At 42.8% G+C, this 18892-nt stretch overlaps 1 protein-coding gene across 2 annotated transcripts in view; it reads right to left on the bottom strand.

Annotated features, from left to right (window-relative positions):
• Positions 1-18387, bottom strand: part of castor2 (cytosolic arginine sensor for mTORC1 subunit 2) — an 18863-nt gene extending 476 nt beyond the window's left edge. The window contains exons 1-10 of one of the 2 annotated variants that reach the window (XR_012180018.1): positions 18072-18386; positions 12014-12084; positions 10487-10680; positions 6260-6392; positions 5876-5999; positions 3918-4028; positions 2959-3041; positions 2224-2318; positions 643-1998; positions 1-577 (exon numbers count right to left, since the gene is read on the bottom strand). The exon at positions 1-577 is cut by the window's left edge and continues 476 nt beyond it. Coding sequence is in view for 1 of the 2 variants with exons in the window: in XM_073479891.1 (XP_073335992.1) it covers positions 1933-1998; positions 2224-2318; positions 2959-3041; positions 3918-4028; positions 5876-5999; positions 6260-6392; positions 10487-10680; positions 12014-12084; positions 18072-18184 (990 nt within the window). In the remaining variant the exon portion in view is untranslated. Of the gene's footprint in view, positions 1999-2223; positions 2319-2958; positions 3042-3917; positions 4029-5875; positions 6000-6259; positions 6393-10486; positions 10681-12013; positions 12085-18071 lie in introns of both variants that reach the window. The other variant, XM_073479891.1, reaches the window with a different exon arrangement.
• Positions 18388-18892: the final 505 nt, after the last annotated feature.

The following is an 18892-nucleotide window of genomic DNA, read 5'->3' as shown; positions in this document are numbered from 1 at the left end:
TCATCATCATCATCATCATCATCATCATCAGGTCTGACAGCAGCTTCACACTGTGAGCAACAGAATCAATAAGTCATCAGTTTTCTGTCTTTATCAATAACAAAGTATATATAAGTATATAAAATAAATAATATTTAATTAGTTTACAGTCGTTATTTTAAACTGTGGACAGAGCACGCTAGCTGTTTCCCTCTGTTTCCAGTCTTTATGCTAAGCTAAGCTAATCACCTCCGGGCTTCAGCTCCATGTGTATCAATGAGGGCTGGAAGTGAAACATTTGATTAAATTAAAGCTGAGATTTCATCGCTTTCATCATTTATTTATTTATTTACTCCACCTCATTTCAGTAATAACTTTAGTTACTAGTTACTTTGTAGATTCACAGTATTCAGTGTTGATAGGCTGTTATTGATAACGAGGTGTAATCAATCAGGTAGTTGACGGAGGATCCTGCACGAGAGTCCACGGAGATAAAAGTTATTTTCAAATTAATTTATCTTCAATCAGACAAAGATTCTGATGAAAAATGTTGTCTGATAATAATCTGATAATAATCTGATAATAATCTGATCATAATCTGATAATCTCATGATAATTTGATAATAATCTGATAATCTCATGATAATCTGATAATAATCTGACGATAATCTGATAATAATCTGATAATAATCTGACGATAATCTGATAATAATGTGATAATGTGATAATCTTCATCATCATATTATTTTAGACGTGAACATTTGAATATTGTGAAGGTTGTTTTCTTTGTATTTTCTCAGTTAACTCCAGTGATGGAACCTTTTCTCAGTTATCGATCTTTTAGATTAATCGGTTCACTAAATGAGACAAAATGCTACGCTAACTGTGCTAACCACTCTGTGAGGCTTTTTTTCTCATTTAAAGATTTAAAACATTTAAAACAATAAAACCCAAAGATAGTTTTTGATCCTCAGCTGTTGTTGATGAAGTTCATTTAAATGTTCATGTTTGACCTGCATCACAATAGCAACGCTAACAGGCTAATGTTTAGCAAGTTATATTCATCCTGTTTAATATCTTAGTGTTAGCATGCTAACATGTTGAGAATTAGCACTGAAAACAAACAGCTGAGGCTGATGGGAGTGTCATCTGGTTTGTAACCAGCAGGTGGCGTCAGATAAATAAATAATTAATCAGAGTTAAAAACAGCTGATTTTTATCTGACAACTGAAAAACCCCAAAATAATGTCTTTAAGACACATTATTGTGAAAATGTTTCTGGATTAATAACCCGACACTCTGAGCTCATTGATTAACACAACATAAAGAATAAAACAGATCACTCTGTTTAAAACTTCAGACTTAGGTAATCCAGCTGCTCACAGTGTGAAGACATTTGACTTTTTAAAATAAATGTCATGTAAAACGTCAGTCTGACGGTTGAAACATGTTGAACAGCCACTAAAAGCATAAAAACACGTGATGACACTGGAGCTCAGCCGGCGTCAGTTTGAGACGAAGGCATCAGTTTATCATTCAGACATGTTGGCACTGAGATGAGCTGTGGAACAAAGTAAAGATGGAGAGCTTGATATATAGATATATAGATATATAATATTAGTTTAGAGAGTACATTCGTCGTCCTCTGTCAGAGGATGATGTAACTAATACAGTATGGTGCTCAGAGGGTCGAGGGGGAGGACGAAGCAGCTTCAGAGAGGAAACGAACTGAAGAAGTAAAGACTACAGAGCAGGCAGCGCTCAGGAGGAAGGAGGGCCGCTGGGGGGAAACTGACCCGGTAACAAAGGCATCCGTAACACACCGTCACTCCCCCGACACCTCCCTCACCCTCCTCTGAGCCCGTCCACAGGAGTCCACCAATCATCTCTTGGCACTTTTTGGACATGATAACGTTTGAACCAATGAAAACGGTTGTTTTCCTCCAGATTCCTTCACTGTGTCGTCGTGCTCTTCGTCCGCAGAGCTCCGATCACACTCTGGATGTTTTCTTCAGGAACCTGCAGAACACACGAGGATTTATTACCCAGCAGCACGTCAGGCTGAAGATAATCTGATTGTCATCATACATTAATCACTTGGTCTAAAACATCATAAAACAATTCAAATAAATGTCCTACAGCACAAAGTGACGTCATCAAAAGTCAGAAATGATTTATAATGCTGGACTCATGGTGGCGTCTCGACAGCCTTGAATCAACAGTGTTGGGTGGGTCCAGTCTTACCAGCGCGTGGTCAAACTTGAAGGTACTAATGTAATAAGCTGGAATGTCAGCAGTTGCCAGAGGTTCTGATATCTGGGCCACAATGCCGCACTCATCTGCAGACAGAAAAATACATCATTGGAGCGGGTTTGTTTATTTATTTTATTAAGATCCCCATTAGCTGCTACACCTGCTAGCAGCTACTCTTCCTGGGGTCCATTAAAAAGCCACATAAAATGGAGCTGAACTTCCAAATAATATAAAAAGCTGCATGGTACCCATAACAACAATAATTATAATAATAATGAAAATCATAACAACAATAACAAAATCAATACAACAATAACATACCAATAACAACAATGACAAAATCAGTTATAACAAAACATATTGAACTTCAAAGTAACCCTGGACAAACCGGAATTCAAAGCAGACTTAAGATCATCTATGCCGCCTGCCTGTCAAAGCATTGCCTTTTAAGACATTTTTTAAAAACAGTTACAGAATCAATGCTTCTAACGTCATCAGGTGACTTGTCCATGAAGATATCGCTCTATATATCATCTCATACTGTCACATTTAAGCTTCCATCACACAGCCTGCTCCCACCCAGGCCACGCCCCCTCGCCCAGGACCCGCCCCCGCCATAACCACAGAGAGCGTTTCCAACATGTGTGAACACGTCTGACAATCTGGACACTGTCCAGACTTCATGTGTAAAACGGGCTCAAATGAGCTTTTTGACATCAAACTCACCGAATCCTAAAGGTTGTCCTCCGATACGAACCATTTTCCAAAGTTCACCAGAAGCGCTGGTGAAGAGGACGTTATTTGGAAACCTGGAAGAGAACAAAGATATTAAAACATCAGTATTAAAGCAGAATGTGTGAGTACTGAAGTTACAACTTTAAAATGATTGTTTTTTATCAGAAATGCTCCTTTAACCTCTGAGTGAGTCTGTGACCAGCCTGTGATGCTAACAGTAGCTTAGAGGCTAACACCTGTTATCTGTAGTATCAAAGACAGATGACTGTTCGCAGGTTGACTTTTGAACCATCTCAATATGTTACAGCTGACTAGCTGGTTAGCTAATTAGCTGTAACATATTGAGATGAGCTCTTCTCTCTGGTGGAGCTCGTTACTGCTTTAATCATGTTGGTTTTAACTGGTCATGTGCCCAGAACTCTGTTGGTAGATAACCAGCGTACAGATAGGGGGCGCCATCCTGTCACCACTAATATAAGTTTGTCCGTTTTGGTTGAATGTAATTAACAGAGCAGATTAAATTACATTTAAGAAATTAATTTTCTGTTGGACTGTTTAAATGATAATTTCTTTTTTTGTTTTTTCTGACCTTTAATTGTTTTACCTGTCGGTCCATCTCTGGACTTTAAAGCTCTGGTTGGTTTTAAACACCTGTCACAGGTGAAAGACTAACTATTAACCAGTGAGCAGAGGATGAGCAGAGAGAAATAGGTGAGCTGTTCCTTTAAGGCAGCAGGTGTTCTACAAAGTGGACGGGCTGACCTACAAGCTGCTGCTGCCACACAGAACCTTACGAACATGACGACAGTTTGGACCAGTTATTATATGAGACATCACTGATGACTGAATTAATGAGGAGCTGAGCTGCAGCTTTAATTACAGTGAGTCATCGTTAACACATGGTCCAAACGGACCGACCCTCACAGCACAGAGCAGCAGAATATAAACACCTCTGAGTGGTCTGCTCGTCCATCACCAGAGAGATGTATCCTTCGATCAGAGAGAAGGAGAAGAAGCGGATGTGACTCGAGTCCTCGCTGGACGCTGACGACTCCTTCGACCTGAAAACAGACAACACTGCAGGAATCACAGTCATGTAGAGCTGCGACCGTCCGTCGCCTAACAGACGAGGTCATCCAAAGAAAAGCAATCCAGTATTTTGATGATCAATTGTTTCAACCAATCACTGCTTCAGCTTCCTGAATGGGACCATTTCACTGCTTTTCTTTGTCTTTGGTTTTGGACTGTTGGTTGGACAGAAGGAGACATTTTGAAGACGTTTGTTTGAGCTCTGATGAGCATTTTATTCATACGATTCATGGCTTAATGGTTCAGTCTGGACCAGAATCACTCAAGTTCTGAGCTGTGGCAGAATATCATGACGTCCAGGGTCCGAAATTAACTTTTTGGCTCACCAGCCAAGTGGACTGGTAGATGAAAAAATCCACCGGCCAAGCATATATTTTACCGGCCAAAATAATAAATTGCCTTTTTGTGTTACATATACATTCATTTCCATACATTTCATTGAATGGAATTCAGGAATGGTGACACTTGCTACGCTCATGATCGCGGATGTTCTCCAGCTTCATCGTTGTTTCTGATAAAAAAACGAGTTGTCGGTTTTTTTCTTTGGCGTACTGCCGACACACCGAACAGCTCATCACGAGAGCCTCAGCATCATGCTGTAACCAGTCTCTGGGAACCCCTCGATCTCCAAACCTCCACGTTTCACAAAACTTTCTCCTTGAATGTGTGTCTCTGTCCTCTTTTTCGTCGCACTGTTTTCGTTTCAAAAGTCTCTTGACTCCTTCCAAATACTGCCACATACTTTGAAAATTTGCTTACGGTAATTAGCAGCTGTCCGGCGTTAAGTGATAATCACCCTCTTATTCCTACTCTGCCTCTGATTGGCTGGTGTTCGTTACTAGACAAAATGTCAGGGTCAGAGCCAATCAGAGGCAGAGTGCGGGCGAGTCTTCACACTGTTTTTGTGTGTGTGTGTATTTGTGTGTGTGTGTGTGTGTGTGTGTGTGTGTGTGTGTGCGTGTCCCAAAACGCAGTAGACTCTTAGTTTTACGTACTATTGTGGTACAAACATTTACCCGCCAGTGTGTCGGATAACCTCCGCGATTTACTTGCCAAACAGAAAATTTACCCACCATTGGCGCTTGGTGGGTGTTAATTTTGGACCCTGATGACATCACAGTGACCTCTGACCTTTTGGAAATCAAATCTCAGATTGGCATAATTTTATCCTGTTGTATTATTATGGTTTGACTTCTGGTTGATGAAGGTTCATCCGGGTTCATCCGGGTCATGGTGATTCAGTCCAGCTGACTACGATACAGCACTTGGAGTCATCGTATGACTTCTGGAGTCAAAATTGTGTTTTGTGAGGTCACAGTGACCTTGACCTTTGACCTTTGGCCACCAAATTCTAGTCAGTTCATCCTTCAGTCCAACAGAACTTGTGGACGTAATATCTGAAGAACTTCCCTCAAAGTGTTCTTCAGATATCACGTTCACAAGAATGTGAGTGACGGACGGATGGACAGCCCTGAAACATGATGCCTCCGGTCACGGCTGACGTGTCCAACATGTCCAACGTGTCGGCTTCACATTTCCTCTGTTGTCCAAAACTCAAACTTTTCTTTCAGTCCAATAACAGAATCGACTAATCCTGTCAGCTCTGCCAGCTAACGGCTAACAGCTGATGACTGAAACAGCACTATAAAGGAGCAGTCTGTTGCGTTTAGAGCTTCTCAACAGTATCAAACAAAGTGAAGAAATGTGTGTGACTGGATTAAATCTGAGCTGACATGATCGACAGATGAGTTTGAACAGTGATCGTAGGTCCCATCCTTCTATTGATCAGCCCTCTCTATGATGAACTGAGCGTCCTCACCCTCCAGAGTAAAACATGACGTCCATGAGCAGCGTGGCCACAGAGGGCAGAGTGTCCGGGTCCAGACTGGTCACACAGAACATGTTACTGGGGCTGGACAGCGGGTGGATGATGGGACGGGGCACTGCGACACAGAGCAGCATACAGACAACAGACATCTTAATTAAAGGAAGCAGTCAGTCTCATCATGTTTTATTAAATCTGCTGTCGACAGTCGAGACTGAAGCTAAAAGCTCTTCATAAATAATTAGTGTTATTAATGTAAAACATGGAGGTTGAGCCCAGAGTGGTTGATGCTCTGACTGAAGCACAGAATGATTTAATATCCGTCTCCTCCATGATGTTTGTAGAATATTTGTGTGACACATGTTTCTGTTAGTTTACCCAGTTTTGGTTTGACGAATCCGTTGCTGATGCCCAGATTGTGAGCAGCTACAGTTTCTCCGTTGACGACCCGAAGCAACGTGAACTCAGAAGACAGCGTGTGCATGACCATTGGCAGGTCTCGCTCCCGAACCTGAACACAGACCAACAGAGACACGTTAGTGTCTCACAGAGACGATCAGAGACACGTGTTAGTGTCTCACAGAGACGATCAGAGACACGTTAGTGTTTCACAGAGACGATCAGAGACACGTTAGTGTTTCACAGAGACGATCAGAGACACGTTAGTGCTTCACAGAGACGATCAGAGACACGTTAGTATTTCACAGAGACGATCAGAGACACGTTAGTGTTTCACAGAGACGATCAGAGACACGTGTTAGTGTTTCACAGAGACGATCAGAGACACGTTAGTATTTCACAGAGACGATCAGAGACACGTTAATGTCTCACAGAGACGATCAGAGACACGTTAGTGTTTCACAGAGACGATCAGAGACACGTGTTAGTGTTTCACAGAGACGATCAGAGACACGTGTTAGTGTCTCACAGAGACGATCAGAGACACGTTAGTGTCTCACAGAGACGATCAGAGACACGTAAGTGTTTCACAGAGACGATCAGAGACACGTTAATGTCTCACAGAGACGATCAGAGACACGTTAGTGTTTCACAGAGACGATCAGAGACACGTTAGTGTTTCACAGAGACGATCAGAGACACGTGTTAGTGTTTCACAGAGACGATCAGAGACACGTGTTAGTGTTTCACAGAGACGATCAGAGACACGTTAGTGTCTCACAGAGACGATCAGAGACACGTTAATGTCTCACAGAGACGATCAGAATGAGACAATGTTTCTCCCTCTGCTTCATCTACATTCACTTCTGCTGAAGAACATGAGCTGGACTGTTTCTATTCAGAGTGTAGAGAATGAGGATGATGATGATGATGAGGATGGTGAGGATGAGAAGGATGATGAGGAGGAGGATGAGGAGGATGATGAGGATGATGATGGTGAGGAGGATGGTGAGGATGATGATGAGGAGGAGGATGATGAGGATGATGATGATGAGGATGATGAGGAGGAGGATGAGGAGGATGATGAGGATGATGAGGATGAGGAGGATGATGATGGTGAGGAGGATGGTGAGGATGATGATGAGGAGGAGGATGATGAGGATGAGGATGATGATGATGATGAGGATGATGAGGATGAGGAGGATGATGAGGATGATGATGAGGATGATGATGAGGAGGAGGAGGACGATGAGGACGATGATAATAGGGCTGAATGATATATCGTTTTCTGATTGAAATTGCGATTTCAGACGTGATCATGTGATCGCCAAAGCTGCGGTTTTTGCAGCCCACCTGACTGACCCAGGATCTGTTGTGTCAACTATTTAACACATACATGCCGTCTCTCTACCATCCTGCCAAGCTCACCAATCAGAAGCGGCATGCTACTTGTGGACAGGTCACGCTAACCAATCAGTATTAACCTGCTCCTTAACGTGTTCTGAAATGGCTTCAGCTGGACCAGAAGCGGAGTTAGGGGATTTAATCCCCAAGAAAAACAGCACGTCGGTCATTTGGGAGTATTTCGGGTTTGAGGCTGCAGACGTGCACCAGAAACAGGTACTGTGCAAAACCTGTCGCGCTAAAGTTGCAACATCCAGCGGAAACACAACCAATTTATACCGGCACTTGAAAAATCACCACAGGCATTTGCATGACGAGTGCATGACGAAAAAGTCCGGTGAAAAGTCGTGTGAAAATGATACTCAGGCCCACTGTAGCAAACAGACTACAATTACAGCATCTTTTGCCAGTGTAACTCCGTATGATAAGAGCAGCCACACCGGGACACCGGGAATTGTTTTGTATTTTATTTAAAGGAACTTGGGGCAGGATCAAGAAATAAGACTCAATAGTGACACGACGGCCGTTGCGGCCGTTAGGGGAACTGCAGCCATCAGCCGTGCATGCTTCTTGTTAATAAATACATTTGGAAGCAATTTTTAACTTTAGTTTTCATCCTTGCATTAGAGTAATAGCATTTAATGTTTTAATGTTACTGTACATTGTGAATATTGCACTGAAGCTTGATTTGAAGGAAATCGTGAATCAAATCAAAATCGCAATATCTGCCAGAAAAATCGCAATTAGATCTTTTCCTAAAATCGTACAGCCCTAGATGATAAGGATGATGAGGATGAGGAGGAGGATGATAAGAATGAGGAGGATGATAAGAATGAGGATGATGATGAGGATGATAAGGATGATGAGAAGGATGATGAGGATGAGAAGGATGATGAGGAGGAGGATGAGGATGAGAAGGATGATGAGGGTGAGGAGGATGATGAGGATGATGATGATGATGAGGAGGATGATGAGGATGATAAGAATGAGGATGATGATGATGATGATGATAAGGAGGAGGAGGAGGATGAGGAGGATGATAATGAGGAGGATGAGGATGAGAAGGATGATGAGGAGGAGGATGAGAAGGATGATGAGGGTGAGGAGGAGGAGGATGAGAAGGATGATGAAGATGATGATGAGGATGACGATGACAATGAGGATGAGAAGGATAATGAGGATGAGGAGGATGAGGAGGATGATGATGATGAGGATGAGGAGGAGGATGATGATGAGGATGAGGAGGAGGATGATGATGAGGATGAGAAGGATGAGGAGGAGGATGATGAGAAGGATGAGGAGGAGGATGAGGAGGAGGATGATGAGAAGGATGATGAGGAGGATGAGGAGGAGGATGATGAGAAGGATGAGAAGGATGATGAGGATGAGGATGAGGATGAGGAGGATGATGATGAGGATGAGGATGATGATGCAGGAACACAACAGGTTGATTCTTTACTGTCATCGCGTCTTAAAGCGTCACTGAGTTTAATATAAGTGGAGAAACAGCTGATGTGTGAACACAGACTAACACTAACCACTGGACGTTTCTTTGTGTTACTGAAACTGTTTGTATCACAAAGTGTTGTGACCATCAGACGTCTCTGTTCTCTGCTGTCAGCTTGATAAATGTGAATATAATCTCTCGTCCTCTGTGACAGCAAACTGAAGACGAGTGTGGACGAAACACTGATGGACACGTCTCAACATTTAGAGACCAACAACTGACTGATTCACACAAAGCAGATCAATGACACATTAAAGTCATTGTTTCCTTTTCTGCTGCCGTCATCTTGCAGACACACACACACACACACACACACACACACACACACACACACTCATTCCTAATTACTGATACAGCAAACGTGTGTGTGTGTGTGTGTGTGTGTGTGTGTGTGTGTGAGACAGCAAACAGCTGATGATACCTGGATTCCAGCAGGCTGAGCTGCTGCTGATCCTCTTTATGTAACAGATTATCAACATGGACACACACACAGACAGAGACACACACAGGCACAGACACACAAACACAAACTTTTTTCTTTCATTTTCATCAACATGTCAGCGCTGCAGAGCAATAAAAACTCTCCCTGTGGCCTGAGACAGGATTTAAATCAGTCTGAGGTACAACAGAGTCCACAGTACTACTGCTGTGTGTGTGTGTGTGTGTGTGTGTGTGTGTGTGTCTGTTTGTGTGTGCGTGTCTGTGCCTGTGTGTGCGTGCATGTGTGTGTGTGTGTGGACATCAACTGTTCTGTTGTACAACAGACACTGTGAATCTGATCAGTGATCAGCTTTCTGACTGCATCCAACACAAGTGATCAATGACACAAAACAAGAAAAGGTTTTAGTTCTGATCAGATGTATCAGAACGTCTCGATTGGGTCAAACACGAGACGGCAGAACAGATTCTTACACATCAAAGAGAAGACTTAATGACATCAGACGGATTAATCGATTAGTTGATCAGTGTTTCAGATGTCTTGATGTTCAGTTGACTGATCTCAGTCACATCAGAGCAGCCGATCACGCCTGTATGTGTAGAAAATGGACGACTGATCTCTGCCAATCGTTACATGGTGATTTAAACCGCTCTCCCCACCAGAGAGCACAATGAAGAGGTGTGGTTTTGTTTGTGATGTGTTGCTGCTCACTAACATCACGTCTCCATGTCCGTTTATTATTGTCTTATTAAACCAGCTCAGTTAATAGAAGGAACATATTAACACACATGTTGATGTTCATAAATCAGACTCTCTGTAGAGAAGCAGTGTGTGTAAAGCTGTGATCCACACTCACCAGGATGAAGTCGGTCTGATACGTGGACAGCATGAACACAGAGATGTTGTGGTCGGCCAGCGGGGCGATGACAGATTTGGCGATCTTGGTGACTCCGATTGGCTGAGAGTTGGAGGCGTTCCCGCCACCTGACACCACGTTCAGAGCCAACCACGTGGCGTCAGCGACACTGATGTGCTCCGACTGAGGCAGCTCTGGGGACGGACAGACACTCAGATGATTTGGGACCAGAACAGTCTCGATACAAGTCACCTGTCTCTCTCTCTCTCATGATGTATTTATATTATCCAGCAGCCATTTAACTTCCTGTTCTGACCTCCCATCATGTCTGAGCTCTTTACTGGGACAACACTGACACATCTCTGGACACCAGTTTGGAATAAATGGAAAAGAAACTGTGACGTTGGTGTGAGCAGTGAGCATGAGTCATCTCTGTTCCTCATTTCTTTAGTTCTACTTCCTGATTGTCATCTTTATACACACATTTATAGTAAATATTCAGTAGTATTGTCTGAGCTGAGATAATAGAGGTCCAGCATCATTCACAGCCTCGACCCCTCTGTGTTATAGAGTCAGTGACGGAGCTGACTGTATCGGACCAGATGTCCAACCTGTCCCATTAAACATTAAACCCAGTGTGGGTTTACATTCTGATTCTGCATCTTATCAGCATTTAACAGTCAGTTCATGAACAAAGTGTAAAAATTCTGAGCTGTGAGTTTAATCTCTTCATCCATAAACTTAAATAATGAGACAAACTGTTGTTCAAGAGGAGAAACACTTGAATCTTTCAGCGGTCCAGACTCGGGGTGGAGGCACCAGGGAACTAGTTTTTTGTTAACACGGCTAGCATAGGAGCTTTGGACTGGGACGGGCCGCGCTAGCAGGTTAGCATGTTAAACATGCAGTTTCCCGTCACCTTCTAGTGATGATCTTTCAGTTTAAAATGCTTTTCAACCACAGTTCTTACATATTGCACCTTTTAAATGATTAGTTGAATATTTGAGAAGAAAATCTGCAGATTAATGCTAATTAAATAATTGCAGCTCTAACTGTAATTAAAAAGCTCATTAAAAATGTGAACATCTAATTGCATGTCAGAAGTAAAGAGAAGCCTTTAATCATCTCAGATTAATTATCAGTCGGACTCGATCCAGATCAGTTCATCAACAAGCTTCAACATACAGCAGATTAATCTGAATAATCAATCAGATTAACGTTCACATGATCAGTTGACATGATCAGTTCTGAGTCGTAACAAACAGACATGTCGTGTCTCTGCTGTCAGTTTCCACCATGCTGCTGCAGTCTGACAGGTGATGAGTGAAGATAAACTCAGAGTCAGTGAGCAGATGAAATACCTGCCTGTGATGTAACACCTGGCCTGTGGTCGTCACGGTAACTGAGGAGGTCACCCTGGAACAGGGCGTGTAATGACACCATCCACTCACGTCCAAGATGACACGGTGTGCTCAAACACTGATCACACATTACACAATGTGTTACCACGGTGACGCCTCCACAAACCTTTAAAGCCTTCCTCGTCGACGATGATGGTATAGTCCTCCGGAGTCTCCGTCAGGCTGAAGAACTTACATCTGAACAGGAGGGACAGAGACAGAGAGGACAGGAAGTGAAGAGACATGTCTCAGGTCTGATGAGGACGTCCCTGAGACATCCAGACACATCGAACTGTCTGTCTGCTGATAAAAAGACACGTTCATATGAAGAGACGCATCAGTGAGACATTCAGGGAGCAACAAAACAACACAACTACGTCTGTAAATGTCTGATTATCATTTTATATTCAATATGAGGCTCATAACTGAGTCATCAGCTCCGCTCACAGCTGCTCTGCTGCCAGGATCAACAACAGGGTGATAGCCAAGACCACATAAACCAAGACCAAGTCAGGGCCAAGACTTGTGTATTGACATTATGACACGACCAGGGCAGGACCGAGTCCAGACCAGGACCACACTCAGGATAAAATGTGGAACACAAAAACCGTAGGATCTCATATTGTATATATGTGTGTGTGTGTGTGTGTATGTGTATGGTGATAAATGTCTTGATTAAATGATCAATAATCATTACAGAGGTGAATTTAATGTCAGGATTTTACTTTGTGTTCTCTGAGCAAACAAACACTGAGGAGCTGAAATCAACTGTATTCAGCATCTTCTCCATGTTTGACATTTCTCACATATATATATACATATACATATAATATCATTTAGTACAAACGTCAGGTGACTCTCATCTTCCAGTACAAACCATCATGTGCACAGCATCGATCAGTCACAGTAATATCCCTGCAGTCCTGAGACTGAGACAAGACCGAGTCTCAATGTGGACGAGACCGAGACCTTCACAAGACCAGAACTGATTAATACTACAACACTAACAAACATTACAAACCTCAACAAGGGCTGTGAACACATGTTCAATGAGCTACATACGTTTAATGAAGCAAACATCACCTGATATCAATATGAAGATCAGTTACAAACTATTGTTAAAATCAATTCATCAGTTCAATAGAAACATGGATCACTGTCTGGTTCCAGCTTGTTAATGTGATGATTTATGGTACAGTGAACCAAGAGTCTTTGGGTTTGGACTGTTGATGGACTAAAAAGACATCTGAAGACATCACTTTGGACATTTTTTGACATTTTATAGACTAAATGATTAATCATGAAAATAACTGACAGATTAATCAAAAAAGGAAAATCATCATCATGTCAGAGTTTTCATGATGATGATGATGATGATGATGATGACGATGTGTAACATATATCACGGACGGGTCACATCACAGCAGGAGGGGTTGGGGTGGTCGTTAGTTGCTGGGAACACCTGGGCCTGAACAACAGGACTGAACAACAACAGGACTGAACAACAGGACTGAACAACAACAGGACTGAACAACATCAGGACTGAACAACAACAGGACTGAACAACAACAGGACTGAACAACATCAGGACTGAACAACATCAGGACTGAACAACAGGACTGAACAACAACAGGACTGAACAACAGGACTGAACAACAGGACTGAACAACAACAGGACTGAACAACAACAGGACTGAACAACAGGACTGAACAACAACAGGACTGAACAACAACAGGACTGAACAACATCAGGACTGAACAACAACAGGACTGAACAACATCAGGACTGAACAACAGGACTGAACAACAACAGGACTGAACAACATCAGGACTGAACAACAACAGGACTGAACAACATCAGGACTGAACAACAGGACTGAACAACAGGACTGAACAACAACAGGACTGAACAACAACAGGACTGAACAACATCAGGACTGAACAACATCAGGACTGAACAACAACAGGACTGAACAACAACAGGACTGAACAACATCAGGACTGAACAACAGGACTGAACAACAACAGGACTGAACAACATCAGGACTGAACAACATCAGGACTGAACAACAGGACTGAACAACATCAGGAGTGAACAACATCAGGACTGAACAACATCAGGACTGAACAACAACAGGACTGAACAACAACAGGACTGAACAACAGGACTGAACAACAGGACTGAACAACAACAGGACTGAACAACAGGACTGAACAACAACAGGACTGAACAACAGGACTGAACAACAACAGAGGGCTATTCCAGAAAGGAGGTTCAACAAACTCTGAGCTAACCCTGAACTCCGAGTTGACTCACCCTGTGAAGTGAAACTCTGAGTTTTCAGCTCCAGAACAGCTGATCTGAGTTAGGTCAGTCGACTCTGAGTATGTTAACTCTGAGTTGAGCTCGTGCCTGATGACTAGTAAAAAGCCGTCATCAATGGAGCTCCGACACTGTGATTCACCATGGCAACAGGGGAGAAAACAGGAAGAGTGACCAGAGGCTGAGGGCGTCACTCTCCCCCAGGACCCAACATTAGAGGCAGACACACACTTACTGTCTACAGATTGAACTAGAAGTCATTTAATCTTATACTCAATGTGGCGGCAAACTAGAAACACGGACTTTGAAATTACGTTGTTGGAAAAAATACAATAGGCTAGGCTATACTGATGGTTACTTTTGTAGCTATCTGTGGGAAATAAAGAAAGCCAAATGAAATGTGAGTTATTTCTCTTTTTCTGGCTGCTGGAAGGCAATTGATTAACCTGCGAAGTGATTTAAAAAAAAACAAAACAAAGAGGATGGTTCAGATCTGAAAGCACGTCAGCGATGACGTGTAGCCTGATATTCGCTATGCGGCCGGAGAATATAAATGACGGACTGATGAGGAGCGGTACTGTTCGGTTCAGTCCTCATCAGGGAGTGAGAGCTCATCTAAATGAATCTAAATTCTCCTCCTGGTGTAAAACTGTGTTAATTATTTCTGCTTCAACATGATCGGACTGAGAAGGAAAGGACAGCCGCTGTCAGACAGCTCCGTCAGACCCAGGGTTTCTTCAGGTAAACCTGCCAGTGAGCAGGTGAGGTTCACAGAGTCAGTTACCGCAGAAACAGACCCAGAGTTCAAGTTACCTCTCTTTCTGGACCTGAAGACTCAGAGTTTCTCTCATCTCAGGGTTAACAAACTCAGAGTTTTCACAAAACCCGCTTTCTGGAATACCCCCCAGGACTGAACAACAGGACTGAACAACAACAACAGGACTGAACAACAACAGGACTGAACAACAACAACAGGCCTGAACAACAACAGGCCTGAACAACAACAGGCCTGAACAACAACAGGCCTGAACAACAACAGGCCTGAACAACAACAGGACTGAACAACAACAACAGGACTGAACAACAACAACAGGACTGAACAACAACAACAGGACTGAACAACAACAACAGGCCTGAACAACAACAGGACTGAACAACAACAGGCCTGAACAACAACAACAGGCCTGAACAACAACAGGCCTGAACAACAACAGGCCTGAACAACAACAGGCCTGAACAACAACAGGCCTGAACAACAACAGGCCTGAACAACAACAGGACTGAACAACAACAACAGGCCTGAACAACAACAGGACTGAACAACAACAGGCCTGAACAACAACAGGCCTGAACAACAACAGGACTGAACAACAACAACAGGCCTGAACAACAACAACAGGCCTGAACAACAACAGGACTGAACAACAACAGGACTGAACAACAACAGGCCTGAACAACAACAGGACTGATAATCACATGTTGGCTGGATGAAGCTCACATGTCAGATTTATCTGAGAGGTGTGAAAACAACAAGTGACTCAACTATCAGTTTCTCTGAGGATTAAAGGAGCTGTGTGACCATAGAGGATATTAAGATACTCATCCTCCTCTAATGATCCTGGCATCATGACTGACTGTGAGACGGATCAACAGTCAGTCAACAGTCATGACTCACATTCTGTGCGTCTGCAGGAAACTTGTCAGGGAGGCTCTAATGAGACTGCAGGTTATATCAGGTTCAATCACTTTAAACTGTGAACCATCACAAACATGCACACAAACAGACGCACACAACAGATACTGTCGGACTGACCCTGAGGAAATGTTACTGAATGTTTCTCTCACAGTTGTTGTTCTGAGTCATCAGGGGAAAGTTTAGTCTGTTTATATTCAATCTGAATCATTGATCAGCTGCAGCTCATCATTACTGTCTCTGTCCATCAATCTGTTCTTTATTTCCTGGACTGATTGTCAAGTTGTTTGTTTTATAAAATGTCAGGACAAACTGTCAGAGGACACAAAGACAGGCTGTGAAAAATCACATTTAAAGATGAATGGTGTTTGTGTTCAGATCTGTGAACTGTGAGCACAATGTTAAACTGATGTTAGTGTGATGTGACGACTGGACCTGAGTATACCTGAAGCTCTCTGACTGGACCTGAGTGATACCTGAAGCTCTCTGACTGGACCTGAGTGATACCTGAAGCTCTCTGACTGGACCTGAGTATACCTGAAGCTCTCTGACTGGACCTGAGTATACCTGAAGCTCTCTGACTGGACCTGAGTGATACCTGAAGCTCTCTGACTGGACCTGAGTGATACCTGAAGCTCTCTGACTGGACCTGAGTGATACCTACAGCTCTCTGACCGGACCTGAGTGATACCTGAAGCTCTCTGACCGGACCTGAGTGATACCTGAAGCAGCTGTGAGGATATCTTCACCTGCAGAACAAACCAGCTGACAGTGCAGACAGTGGAGGGGAACGCTGGGAGATCACTGGATATCTGTGATTACGTCCTGACGACATGAAATGTTAAAAGCTTCTTTAAAAACAAACTCGATGATGTGATGAGAACTAAAAGACTATTTGATTGCACTTTAAAGATCACGTTAATCAACACTGACTTTATATAATTGCACTTTAAGTATCTTTATAATCACACAGGAGGTCAAAGTGATGACGTCATACAGATGTAAATAAACAGGACAGCACCGCTTAGCCTCTAATCTGCCTGCTGGTCACTCTCAGTATTGCAGTGAAAAATCCCCCTGTGGCCCAAAAACTGATTTTTATTGTGTGTGTGTATAATATATATATATATATATATATATATATATATACATATGTATGTATATATATATATATATATATATGTATGTATATATGTATATATATATATATGTATGTATATATATATATATATATGTATATATATATATATATATATGTATATATATATATATATATATATATATATATATGTATATATATATGTATATATATATATATGTATGTATATATGTATATATATATATATATGTATGTATATATGTATATATATGTATATATATATATATATACACAAATATACATTACAGTACTACGACAGTACCACTATAGTACTACTATACTACAGTACCACTACAGAACTACTATACTACAGTACCACTACAGTACTACTGCAGTACTACTATACTACAGTACTTGGATATTACATATTTAAATGAAGCGAGCAGCCTGAGTTAAAGTAACGTTCAGAGGGTAATCTGAAGTACATCAGGTAATCAGTTACTTCTACACAGTTCAGATGATCAGCGCACACACACACACACACACACACACACACACACACACACACACACACACACACAGTCAGTGAACTATTGAACTCAGCCCAACATTAATATACAGTGGTGGTTATAACGTCATCATAATGACAGTGTACAGGCCTGTAGTGACGTCACTGTCAGGCTGTTTAATTAAAGTTTTCTCAGATTGAATATCCTCAGGAAACACGCACACGCACACGCACGCACACACACACACAGAGCCGCTGGCCTCGGCCCAGCTACAGATGGCACAAAGATCCAAAATGACACCAGAGAAGGACAGGCCTGAAAACACACACACACACGCACACGCACACGCACGCACGCACACACACACACACACACACACAGCTGCATTAAAGCATTAATATGAGGCAGGAAGTAGCACAATAACACCGCTACCTTTAAACACACACACACTGTAACGTTACATGCAGCCTCCGGCGTTACTTTGCTGTAACGTCACCCCGCAGTAAACACATATGCGTGTGTGTGTGTGTGTGTGTGTGTGTGTGCGTGTGAAGTTCGTACCGGGTCTTGGAGGCCAGGAAAGCGAGTTTGATTAATCCGTGCGTGCAGACCTGGATCCCGTCCTTCTCGATGCTCGCCACTTTCAGGCTGTGCTCTAAAATATGAAGCTCCATCTTTTACGTCTTCTCATCTGAAGCGACGACGGAACCGTCCGCGGGCCGAACTCTGTCACATAACGCGCCCGGGTGAACACACGGACCGTCCGGGACCGTCCGGGACCGTCCGGGCGGCTCACACAGAACCACAGAGCGAGGCGGGCTGGAATAAAGACAGAGCTGAGCACCGAGCTGCTGCTGCTCAGCACCGAGCTGCTGTCAGAACTGCAACGGAACCGAGCACACTTCTGCCCGGCTTTTCAAAATAAAACGCTCTGCCACAGAGCTAGCGAGGAGCGTTAGCAGGCCTGAGCTGTCTTTAAAACACACACGGGAGCAGACGTGTTGTCGGTCTGTTACACAATCAGAAAGATTAGAAACACAAGCCAGCCGGTGCTCGCTGAGGCGTCCTGGGCTGGGCCGTCAGCTGCCCGAGTTTGAGCCACATTGTGTTTAATTAATATGAATCTAGATCACTAAGTATCAGTCTTTAAAAATATCTGTATAACCAGCTGACTGACGACACTTTAGGGAAGACTCAGGCCTGTTTGCTTTCAGACATTTGAAGATGATCAAAAAAGAGGACATAAAACACCATTAAACAGGAAACTCACTTTTACACTTGAGTTTGTTTTAATGAACCAAACAAACAGATGCAGCATGTTAGCTGATAGTGATGGAAGGTAACTGTTCGCTTTTCTAGTCTACACTTTTGAGGTACTTGTA

This window comes from Pagrus major, chromosome 13 (genome assembly GCF_040436345.1).
Source record: "Pagrus major chromosome 13, Pma_NU_1.0".
NCBI lineage: Eukaryota > Metazoa > Chordata > Actinopteri > Spariformes > Sparidae > Pagrus > Pagrus major.
Note: the sequence above shows the minus strand (reverse complement) of the source record. Positions and strands in the feature narration are given on the sequence as shown.